Source organism: Ostrea edulis, chromosome 9 (assembly GCF_947568905.1).
Source record: "Ostrea edulis chromosome 9, xbOstEdul1.1, whole genome shotgun sequence".
In the NCBI taxonomy this organism is placed as follows: Eukaryota; Metazoa; Mollusca; class Bivalvia; order Ostreida; family Ostreidae; genus Ostrea; species Ostrea edulis.
The window spans coordinates 13,032,362-13,045,398 of record NC_079172.1 but is presented as its reverse complement, the minus strand read 5'-3'; the positions used below and the strand labels follow the sequence as shown (position 1 = coordinate 13,045,398).

Genomic DNA, 13,037 nt, shown 5'->3' with positions numbered 1-13,037 from the left:
TCCAAACAATATAATACTATATTCAAAAGTTTTTTAAAAATTTGAAAGAAATACAGCTTATTTCAAATTATGAGCGGGGGTATGGTTATGTTGGCTTACATGTAACTAGCGAGTTATCCACCTTTCATTATGAATGAAGATACACCCGTGAAACTTTCTTTTAAACTCCAGGGCGGATCCAGGGATTGTGGTTACGTGGGGCGCCACTTTATGAGGCAGGGGGTCTGGGGGCCGCTTTGAGGCCCCCAGGGGGCGAAGCCCCCGAAAGCTCCTGGATTTTGCAGGTTTTATAGAGCTTGAAATATGTCTCCTATTTAATCATTTGTACTATTTTCTATCATTTTTTATAAGGTGATAATAATGACGAAAATTTTTAAGGGTTTTGGGGAAAAATTAAGTTCTCCCAATAAAATATGTCAAGAAATCAAAATATTTTGTTATTCATTTCTCCGGGAGTGGAAGAAATTATTGCTTCTTTTATCGTTTTGTACATTTTTCTAAACAAGATACCACGATTTACCTTAAATTTGAAAATTTTAGGGGGGGGGGGGCGCCGGTTGCGCCCCCCCCCCTTAAATCCGCCACTGAACTCCGTTAACGTTCTGTAGAAAAAAGAGGAAACAATATCTAGATATATTGGTATATACGAGTCATACTACAATATAAATATATTGGTATATACTAGTCATACTATAATATAAATGTATTGGTATATACGAGTCATACTACAATATAAATGTATTGGTATATACGAGTCATACTACAATATAAATGTATTGGTATATACGAGTCATAATACCGAGTATTTCACGAGCTAGGGAACAATCAGGCTAACGATGTTTAGCTACAAATGATCGGAGAAATCTGTTCGTCAGGGAATCGTTATGTAGTTGGAGAAACATCCCGGTAATCTCTTTTTTATGATGAATCGTTCGATGCATTTTAAATACATTCCTTCGTGCAAATGATACAAACCTTGGTGATGTCACATATACTATCCCCGTGGCCTTCGGTAACCAGACAAAACAGAAATCGAAAGAGAAGAAACGGTTGTCTTGTCTATTTAACTATAGAATGGAGTCGGAATTAACTCGACTTTCGACTATTATTCAACAGGACCGGCGTCGACTGTCGCTTATGACGGAGCAGGTTTCTCGACACTCTGTTGTTTCCCAGCAGCCTCGAGATTCAATCGCGTCTCGGGGAGAATCGCCCTACTCGGAGGCCCTGACTGAGATGCAGAAAAGGAGAATGTCCGTACGGAGCCTTCGAAGGAAGTCCATTAACCCCCGTCTGGATCCGCCACCAGGTTTGGAGGGACTAGCAGACAAAGGTTTTATCTATGTTAGACAACAGATGGAGTCCGACCTGAGAGGTAATTTTACGTAAAGTTTATTCGATTAACTTTCGTGCACATCGATTTCTGATTAACGTTTACATGTATTTTACAAACATCAAGTTCCGTGGAATTGTTTATATGTTGTTGCGCCCCTTTTGAAAAATTTTCACTCGTGTTGAGACATCATCAGTTTTAGGTAATTAAAAAAATATATGAGCAATTGGAAAATTGAAGAGACGGAAAAGAAACAATACTTTTTCATAACTTTTACAAATACTTACATCTAATGAATGTTTAGGTGTTAGCATTACGGGGTTATAAAAACAATGGATTCAGGGGTGATTTTAATAACCAGCAAAGCCGACTACTGAATGTTTCCATTGTTTAACTTACCCTCTATCTAAAAAAACAAAAGACTTGGACATCTATATTTTGTAATATACATCTTTTAAATGTTATTTTTAAATGTGATCGCTTTTATCGAGAGATATGATACATCGAAAAATCATGAGTTTATTAGTGACAAAACATTTGTAAATGTAGATATATACATTCATGTACATGTTTATAAAACATTAAATGTGACTGACGACACGAGCAGTCTATAAACTGCGAAATTTTCATGACAACTTGTTCATCCTATAAAACAGAATTATACAGGTTTTTTTTTTAATTCCATGGTTGCGCATCATGCATTACAATAAGTTTCATGCTTTATTCGATGATTGTGCATCATGCATTACAATAAGTTTCATGTTTTATTCGATTATTGCGCATCATGCATTACAATGATTTTCATGCTTTATTCGATGATTGCGCATCATGCATTGTAATACGTTTCATGCTTTATTCTATATTTGCACATCTTGCATTACAATATAATTACTATGCTAGCATAACTTGTTGCTACGTTTTGTTCTTTTCATTGACTTACATACATGTAGTAGAATTCAATGTCGATGCATTTTTATCAAAATGTGTCGTTTCTTTAAAACCCCTTTTTCAACGCGTCAAGGAATATTTCTGTCCCTTTTCAGGGGGATGTGGTGCAGCAAACACGTACAAGATTTGGAACGAAAGAGAGGAAGAATTGTTCTACGTCCTGGAAGGTATCAGTAATTAAAAAACATGATTGCATATACAGTACTCCACATCAAAGTTAGAAAGTATTTAAAATCTTGCCGCTTCAGAGTACGAATATCCTCACCATAACTATTTCATGACTGTGTTCACATTTAAGAGGAGTGATAGCAAAAATTGCGAACCATCTCTGTTTCTAAGTACAATGTACATGTAATTACAGTTTTACTAGCATACAATTTAATTTCACTTGTAACGCACAATTTCTTTTGAACATTATTTATTCAATAAATAAATTTATGACCATAATTACACGGTACAAATATCAAAAAGAGATTGGAAAACAAGCCATGGTAATAGCTTGTGTAAATCCCTCTCAAAGTTCTGTTACACATGAGAGATTGATGAAAATAATTAACTTGTTCAAGGTAAGTGTATATTCTATACAGTGTATTCCCAGTTTACTTTATATTTATCTCGTCTCACGAATATAAGTTGAACAGGACAAAAACTTACTAAACAACAAGTACAAGGTATACAACTGCAGCTGCTTAAACGCAATTTGATTGTTTCAGTTGATTTCTTCAACAACAACAAAAACCGAGGCCCCGTGTCACAGCAGGTGTGACACGATTAAGATCCCTCCCTGCTCAAAGGCCGTAAGCGCCGAGCATAGGCCAAAAAATTTCAGCCCTTCACCGGAAATGGTGACGTCTCCATATGAGTAACATACAATCAATCATCAACATTTTTTATATCGTATAAACTAAATTGTCGTTAAATCACGCCATATGACACCCTACGTCACATCTTTCAGTTTTTTATATCGTATAAACTAAATTGTCGTTAAATCACGCCATATGACACCCTACGTCACATCTTTCAGGTTTTTTTTTATATCGTATAAACTAAATTGTCGTTAAATCACGCCATATGACACCCTACGTCACATCTTTCAGTTTTTAAAAGTATGATGAAATGATTTTCCTCGAGCATCTTCCCGACAACAGATTGAATGGCGCATGTCAGCATGCCGGTGTATATGGAGCGCCAAATTAACAAAAACTCAAATATTTGGAGATATCTTTATTTATTTGATGACATCATCAATTCATTTGATGCGCGCAACAATTCAATCATATATCTCCTCAAATAAGTAATGATATCTCCAAATCTGAATTATTGCGCGCATTAATTGAATTGTTTATAGCATTGATTTTTCTGCTGATATGAGCGCAATAATTGGATTGTTGCTCTCTTCAAATGAATTGATGATATCAACAAATTCCACCATATTAATGCATTCTATCAATGCTTGATTTGATACTGACGCGCATCAAATCAATTATTGCTCTCATCAACTGAATTGATGCGCGCTTTGATTCAATTATTGATCTCATCAGTTGAATTAATACGCGCTTCAAATCAGTTATTGCTCTCATCAATTGATTTAATGCGCGCATTAGATTAATTATTGCTCTCATCAATTGAATTGATGCGCGCATTCATTCAATCATTGCGCGCATCAATTGAATCACTGCCAAGCGCAGGGTGCTATAAATTTATATGTACTGATTCAATACGGATCCCATTGATCCAAACATATTACACATCTATTATTTAACCCTATTCAGTTGAAGTTTTTAAAATGTCGATTCAAATTTTGAAAGGGTTTGGGAGGGACTACATTTTGTGCTGGAAAGATTGTTCAATCGAAAAGTTCTAAATCTGCATGATTTTACTGTTTCTGTTTTATCCGAAATGATGGGTTTTTGATACAGCATTTCCCTGTAACATTTATAACTCCCATTACTAGAACCACATTATGTGGTGCAATGGAAACCGCTCTTAGAGCAAACATATATCAGCATTACTACTTTATTCATAGCTTTCGGTATATTTGTGAATTTGCAAAAAAAAAAAAAAAAAAAAAAAAAAAAAAAAAAAAAAATAAAAAAAAACCAAACAAACCAAAATTGAGTTAAATCCAATTATAACCGGGCATTTCTTATTGGTTCCAATTGTAATAAAGTGTTTTCTAATACTTTGCTGCAGACCATATTGACACGCTTGGAAATTTTCCTTTAGTATAACCTTAGCCTTTCAGTACCCGTCCAATGATAATCGCACAAACTTAATTTAATTTTTTCTATCGACAGCTTCGTTTTCCATATTTAGGTAGCAAAATTCAATTATCACTATATCTCCCAACTGATTTGATACACAAGAGCATGTACTGTATATGATCAACTTTGAAACCAAGACAGTCTACTAACAAATAAGTTGTTGGGTTTACAAGGGTTTCAACAATCTCGTTTAAAGTAAGGATTTCGAAAATTCTATTGTCGCTATGATGATCTTATTTGTAAATGCAGCCTATCATGAGGTCGATTGCTGGCGTGTCAGACTGTTCTTTACATGTTTTGACCACGGATTACTCTGTTTACCTGATCAAAGATATAGGGATCAGGGCGAGTGTGATCGATCAACAGGTGGTATCCATTTCTCCTAAGCACCTGATCCCACCTCTCGTGTTTCCAGGGATCGTTCGGTTGTTTGCCTTACTCTCAATTCTGTATTCCATGAGGGGTTTGAGATTGATATGTTGTTTGTTTTCACCTTTTCAACAGAGATAATTTTTATTCAGCTTTCGTGGGCAACGAAATTCATTTTTAGAATTTAACCTTTACATGTTGCGCATTGCAAAAACTTTCATGCAAGGTGAAGATAACGAACAGTGATCAATCTCATAACTCCTACAAGCAATACAAAATAGATAGTTGGGCAAACACGGACCCCTGGATACACCAGAGGTGGGATCAGGTGCGTAGGAGGAGTAAGCATCCCCTGTTGACCGGTCACACCCGCCGTGAGCCCCATATCCTGATCAGGTAAACGGAGTTATCCGCAGTCAAAATCAGTGTGCCAAGAACGGCTTAACAATCGGTATGAAACACGTCAGACAGCATTTGACCCAATGCGAGGTTGAATTGACGAACTAGATCGTTATAACGACCATAGAATTTGCGAAATGCTGACTTCAATCGAGACTGTTGAAATCCCTGTACCATCAACTTGTTTGTCAGTAGCTTACCTCGATTTAAAAACTGACTATACCCAAAGCTCTTGCATATCGAATCAGTTGAGATATATAAACACCATATGCAGGTGATAATGGAATATTGCTACATAAATGTGGGGAGTTGACGATGGAGAAGCTGAAATCATCCCGTTTGTCATACAGTTGAGTTGTCAGTTTACCGTTAATGTCTACTTTCAATAAAATATCTAAGTATGAAGCAGAAGTGGACGACTCTGTGGTGTCCTTTATTTCGAGCTCACATCTAACTTTACTCGCTTGTCCTTTATCTGACAAATCCATTTTCAGTACATTGATGCTGTTTAACCATGCCATGGTTGAACTAGCAAGGTGTGTCCAGTCAGCACACACTTATGGGCCCACTCTGCTATGAAACACCCTATTGTCCTTCTTGGGGTTTGAAAATTGCGAACTCGATACCATCTACAGACTGCGTAGGTCTTTGTGACTAAGAGGTATTACCAAAACACATGAACAACGAAATGGAACATTACAGAATCTTCAAAACAATTTTTAACTGGACATCGCCGAGTAAGAGAGTCTATGGAGACTGTGCCAAGTAGAAGAAATTGGAAAATTATGGGGCAAGTTCAACGTGTGGCAAAAAAAAACCGGGGGTTGATTGGGGAAACCTTTTGAGGCCTAAAATACTAGGAAGAGAAGTAAGAAATGAAGAAAACAAACTTACTAACGTAACACAGCTACATGTTAAGATATATAAGTACTTGACAAAAAGGAACTTTCCAACATACCGGTACAATATAGCACATATTGTGCACAATTTTTCTTCTCATGACATTGTTTGCATTGGTTTAATCATACAAATACCGGCCCCAGTCGCCTAGTAGTTACGGTGTTCGCATGGTAACCGAGCGATCCCATGTTCGATTCCTGTTACCGGCGCCGCGTCAAACCTGAGACGTTTAACATACGTAGTGACTATGATTTCTTCGCCAGTCTCCCGGAGTGCGTTCGAGGTCGCCGTTCCCATTGTTCTCGTGCTCCGTTCTTAGAGTCGCGAACGACGAGAACATGTGCGTACGAACGTGTTCTTTGTTCTTCGACCACACTACCTACAGAGGTGGTGTGAGTTCTTGCACCTCGAACCAGTTCTCGGATTACGTACTCGGCGTTCGGGATCGACAGAATATTTGTACTCGTGCGAAGAAAGGCGATCTCGAACGCACTTCCGGTATCCATAATTGAAAGTCACGTGTCTTTCGAATATGACCTTAACACGGCGGTCTCTTGTCACAAAGGACGTTGTCACGATAAAGAATCCTCATTAGTACGGCTTTGAGAACCATGCATCAGTTTGTGGCACTGCATCTAAAGCTGTCGACGTCTCTATTTGAGTGAAAATATCTCGAATGGGACGTAAAAAAACATGCAAACAAGCAGTCTTTATTTTCAAGGATTTATCAAGCGTGAGATTGAAAATTTGTCCACACGTTTTTGCTATGTGCTCCAGAGAATCAAACGAAAGAAATCATTTTTTCTTCTTTAACGCTTTTTATATCACTTTCGGTCAAACAGTTCGTTCAGAGAGGCAGAAATTGCTACGTTGCATCTTCGCAAGGAAACCAGATTTTCTATGGTCTGGTAGACAGAGAATCACGAAAAATGACTGGACAGCTAATCCATTTATATCATATGAAATTAGCACATACATCCCTTCAAGCACCAAAGATGGTATTCATTGGATTTGATGGAATTACAGAAACGTATGACAGAATCTAGATTTCGTATGCAAAGAAACCCCATCGTGTATTAGCGTTGACTCAACGCCAACTTCAAAGCTGTCTATAAAACGGTGCAAATTGTCTGATAAACCATTTTCTCTTCAGTGATCATTTTGCAACGTGTATATAGAGGGTTGAACACGTGTCTATCAGAGTTTTTTCAGGCCAAAGTATCACGCTTCATGTTTATGGTGATGACAATGACGTGGAGTGGCACATAAAAAGTCACAGCAATGCGTTGTCGTTCATTTTGACTGCTAATTATGGAGGTTTATTTTAATTAAACAAAACCCATATTCACTTAACAATGGTCAACGTGGACTTTCTTCGTAAAAAAACAGTGATGCATCAGCGTGTCATTTTCGCAGATCTTTTACTGACAGAAAACATTAACCTTTGAATCACTAGGACACACAAAAGGCCGTTCAAATCAACCATCTTCTTAGGAATAGATTGGCAACAGATCTTAGGACACCCACTTACGTCGGCGTTGTCATTGATCCATTAATAGATTCATTGATTTGTTACTAGTACGTTATATTTGTTGAGGGAACGACTATTCGAGTACAACGTCATAATTTACATCTGTACACAAAGTTACATGTTACTCTGCATTTAATAAAAATGTTTTCAGGAAAACAATCTGGTTTACATGGTAGAACATGGAACGTTTTGTTTGTCAGTGTGTATATATGATATACTATGATACACTCATGCGATGTTCTGCTGTTATATTTTAGATGCAAGTTGTATTTGTCGCTGGTTTTGTGGTCCACATCGTCAATTTCGACTGGATTTCTTTACACCCCATGACGACCTCGTTTTCACCCTATACCGGAAGTCTTGTCGATGTGACTGGTGTTGCTGCTTGGATTGCGTGTTTTGTAATCACAAAGTTTACGTCGTCGACTGTCTCAACAGAACACTGGGTTCCATTAAGCAGAAGTACGTATTGATACACCCTGAATCAGTCTAGTTGAACTTCTATAATATTATGTAGCAATAAAGGAGAAAAATTATGTACCGAGGTATGGACCGGAAGTCGAACCGGGACTCCTGCATTGCTAGGCAGACACTCTAACCACTGAGCTTTCCAGGCCAATACCCACGGTCAATATTTTCTAAACCATTTTATTTCTCCTTCTTTAAAATTTCTTCGCCTTTGAGACATCCACCTTATTATTTTTGCCCCTGGTACGACTTTCACCTGCAAGTCCATAGGTGGTCAACGACACCAAATGCAACAGAAAAAGCGAAATGTATGGCTGGACCGAGAATCGAACCCGGGACTCCAGCATTACTAGTCAGGTGCTCTAACCACTGAGCTATCCAGGCCGATATTCAAACGGTGAATCACTACCTAAGGTTAAAAATATATATCCTATCATGCACATATGAGTACTAAGGCTTGTTCGCACTCAGAAACTTTGCAGTAGAACTCGTAACGACAAATTCATTAGGACATTTTCTCCCAACCTAGTTTAGATATCCATATTTTGCAGATTTGGAGTTTGTCAGGGAAATTTTGAGATACTTGATAATGATGGGGAAATCATCGCCAAAGTATTTGGACCCTGTTGTGTCTTTCGCTGTTGCACAGAAATATCATTTGAGGTTTGTATAATCAGAGGCTGGAAGGGAATCTTACCATTACAATCTAAAATTATGTAACATCTGGCATTAAATTTTATCAATTTTCATCGTTAGTTTTAACAGCCATCTAAGAGTACATTATAATCCATTCTGACTTATAGTCATAATTGTTCTAAAATAATACATGTACATAGTATAAAATTATACATTGTAAAATTGTCTTTATCTTGTTATTGTTGATTTTGAGATATGGGACAAAATAGGGGAGGAGAAATTAGGAACCATCAACAAGAAATGGGAGGGGGAACAGGATGATGGAATCAATGTGGACCACGAGTACTTTGATATCAATTGTAAGTTCAGGATTTTTTCTTCTTAAAAAGCAACACCTCGCTCCCACGCTAACTGAATTCAGTGATGTCACTGAATTATGAAATTTCTTTTTCTCTTTATGATATGTACTATTTGCGTAACAACGGAGTCATAATTTCTAACTGATACTTACATTAATAGAAATAATCCTTCTGATACACGTATGCCCAGTTCCAATGGAATTTTCGCCAGGCCTGAAAAAATCGCGTTAATGGGACAGTCTGATAAGATTTCATTTCGAAACCTCCGATTTTCTACTGTACTGAACACTGATAAAGAAAACGATCCGAACTCGTTAGTAGGGATGATTAATATCATTTTGAAAATCAAACTAACCGGTCACGGGTCATAATTTTGTTAACGGCGCCACAAGCCTGTTTCGTCCATCAAGACTCTCTACAATGATATCACAGATCTCGGCCACGTTGCTATGGAGACTTTTGGAGGGGGCGTTCCTCCGAAAGTACATGTACCCTTGATAAGTATTATGGAGAAACATTTCGTCAAATTTCGTTAAAAAAATTCCAAGTACTTTCTGAGATATTCAAGAATGAAGTGAAAATTTTGACCGATTTATTTAACTAGACATCAACATGGACCTGTTGAGCGCTCGATGTTTTTACGTAGACACTAACAACATTTGCATTTCCAATTGAAATTTGGCGCCTCAAGTTTTAAAAGTATACCGTCATGAAGCGTTGCAGTGGCTGAATTTCTCACCTCAAAATAAATACCCAGTAATACGATTTACAAACCGTTCTTTATTATACAAGGGTATCTAGAGGTTCGAAGGGTCTGTGTCCATGACCACATACCGACACTTCACGACACCACTAAATAAGTCCTAACGGCTGCGCGACAGGATCATGTAAAAGTTGAGTAAACTCAGAAAGGACAACTGTTGTGCCATGAAAAGAAAGTACGTCGGGCATCAACGTTGTGCATTCATTTCAAAATCTCGGTACGTTACCAATCGTGAAGATTTGACTACCGTTTTATCCGAGAGTAGATGAAAGCGGGTTTTTCAAACGATAAATGCTACAGAAGAAGAAATAGTTGATGAATACATCAATTCACTCCTTGATATAAAAAAAGATTGATTTTCGTTTAGCCTTACAAAATTCGTCAATAACATTTCATATGGAAATAATAAAAAAAAAAAATCTATCTATATATACATGAAGGTCTACATGCCAAAGCATGCGCGACGTCTATGCGCCAAATGCTAATCTTTAGTAGTTGTCCTTTCTGTGGGTCATGGTAAAGAAAACATGTGGGGAGCGGATTTGTGAGGTACATAAGGGATAATTTTAAATGATTTAGTAGAAAAGAGACTGTTACAAAAATTTGAGACAATGAGTGGGCAAAATACAGGAATTTACAAGATAAACGATGTTCGAAGCGAGGGAGGGGTCCGACACCATGTCCACCCTTGTTAAAATATAGCATTGTTTACATTTTACAAACGGGAGCAGTCCCTTTTGGTTTAAATCTCATAATGGCATTATGTGACAAAGGTTCTAACGAGTGTGTCTTATGTACAACAAATTAAGCTGTCTTTTGTGAAATACATGATTCAGCTATCTGTAAACTTCAAATTCATAGGACAGTATTTAAGTCTTTAAAAGTGAATGATTTATTGATAAGACGTAAATGCAGATGCCCAATAGAATAAATGAGGTTTCTTTTCCAGTTCCTGAGAAAATGGATCCCATAGAGAAAATGTTGATCATCGGAGGAGCATTCCTAATTGTAAGTAACAGAACAGTATCTCAGATATGTACAACGATCTTTCGATAATATTCATATAAATGGCAAGATCCAGAAAATTTCCCAGGAGTTTCAATCTGTTCGAGGGGTCTACCATATCTTTTTTTTGGCGTGTTTTCGTCTTCCATTAGATCATTTTTCACTCAGACTGTAGCTGACGTGTCACAAATTTTGACCTATGCATGGTGCACCATTTTTAAGGTCATATCCGAAAGACCGTGACCTTAACTTTTAATGTCGGGTGCTTGGCGAAGGAACAATCACTGTCTATGTGAAGCGTCTTTAGGTTTAGTTTAAACTGAATTTATTTCAAAGAAACAAAAACATGATAAGAACATATCATTAGTATTGTTGAGATTGGAAAACGAGTGCAAGCGTGTTAGGTTTGATATGGCGCTGGGATTGAGAATCGCAACCCAGAGAGCGTCCTATCCACTGCGGTCACCCTATCCACTAGGCTCCCGCGACGGTAGGGTCTACCAATTTGATTTTACTGAATAACTGCATAAACCGGTCACAGTGGCCCAGTGATTAGAGCGCTTGTTTCAGAACCGGGAGCCCTAATTCGGTTTTTTAAACCCGACGCCGTGTCCAACTTAAGATGTTTGGTAGTGACAGTACCGGCACCGGACATTAGAAGTGAAAAATCTCCTCGTTAAAGTGTATGGAGCGCCAAATTAACATAAACTAAAATAATTGAAGATATCTTTAATCAGTTGAAGATTTCAATAATTCATTTGATGCGCGCAACAATTCAATTAAAAAACTCTTCAAGTAATTGATGATATCTTCAATTCTGAATCATTACGTGCATTATTTGAATTGGTGATAGCATTAATTATTCTGCTGAATTGATGATCGCTATAACTGAATTGTTGCTCTCTTCAAATGAATTCATGATATCAACAATTGAATTGATGCGCGCTACAGTTCAATTGAAGAGAGCATTGATTCCATCAATGCGCGCATCAATTCAAATAATGCTCGCAATAATTGAATTATTGCTCTCTTCAATTGAACTAATGATATCATTAATTCAACTGCTGCTCGCAACGATTCTTTTAGAGAGAGCAACTATATAATGAGATATCTTCAATTCAACATATCCACCAATGAATTAATGAATTGTTGCTCACTTTAAAAGAATTGATGCGCGCATTAATTCCTTATAGAAAGGCATTGAAATTAATTAAAGATATGTTTAATTGAATCAAAGATATCATCAAATCATTTATACTGAGCTCCAAATTAAATTCTATGAGCAATAATTCCACCACATTGATGGGCGCATCGGAGCGATGATTGAATTGATGTGCGCATTAAATCAATTATTGCTTTCGTTAATTGAATTAATGCGCGCATCAAATCAATTATGCGCATCAAATGGAATATTGCTCTCGTCAAGTGAATTGATGCGCGCATTAATTCTATAAGAAATTGTGCATTATGACTTTACAAGCGAACTTTTAGCTAACCTGAACCGTTGTTTTCTAACTGTCATATAATAACATTTTGTTTTGTACTTTTCAGGATTACATGTTCTTTGAAATGTCATAATGGAAAGGACATCGGACATTTTGTATGCACATGTACAGTGTACACGCATGTGCAACATTAGAAACACTGATTTAAAATGTTTAACAAACTTAATTTACAAATGATCCATGATCCATTTTCATTAATAACTTAGAGAGAGAGAGAGAGAGAGAGAGAGAGAGAGAGAGAGAGATTAATATAATTAAAGTATGTGTTTGGAGTGAATTGTTAAAATACGTTTTCAATTTGCATTTTAGAATAAAAGATGTATGACCAAATTTTTGTTGTTGATTTTCTTCAGTCTCACTTCATTCAAAATCTAGCGGTATGGTGTGTTCTTAATTGTATAACGACTTGAGTTAATCTTCTGGGTTCCCTAAGCCCATGTCATTCCAGCAGCCTAATTGTATAATAGAATATGGAAACTTTTATCCTTATATTACAATATAGAAATAATGGCGGCGACCAGTAGTGGAAGTAATTCTGATTTCTTGGGTTATTATAT

At 37.0% G+C, this 13,037-nt stretch overlaps 1 protein-coding gene across 1 annotated transcript; it reads left to right on the top strand.

Moving 5' to 3' along the window:
- The first annotated feature begins 813 nt into the window (after positions 1-813).
- Positions 814-12,807, top strand: LOC125659316 (phospholipid scramblase 1-like). Its single transcript, XM_048890954.2, has 7 exons — positions 814-1,375; positions 2,377-2,448; positions 8,002-8,206; positions 8,764-8,875; positions 9,102-9,207; positions 10,920-10,978; positions 12,527-12,807. Exons 1-7 carry the CDS (start codon positions 1,075-1,077, stop codon positions 12,551-12,553), a joined length of 882 nt encoding a protein of 293 aa, XP_048746911.2. The 5' UTR covers positions 814-1,074; the 3' UTR covers positions 12,554-12,807.
- Positions 12,808-13,037: the final 230 nt, after the last annotated feature.

What these genes read in the sequence shown, in the direction of transcription:
- LOC125659316 (XM_048890954.2), top strand. Translation starts at nt 1,075, where the DNA reads ATGGAGTCGGAATTAACTCGACTTTCGACTATTATTCAACAGGACCGG. An exon ending in GATGGAGTCCGACCTGAGAG is followed by an intron (nt 1,376 to 2,376) that starts GTAATTTTACGT and finishes GTCCCTTTTCAG; the next exon opens with GGGGATGTGGTGCAGCAAAC. An exon ending in GCACAGAAATATCATTTGAG is followed by an intron (nt 8,876 to 9,101) that starts GTTTGTATAATC and finishes GTTGATTTTGAG; the next exon opens with ATATGGGACAAAATAGGGGA.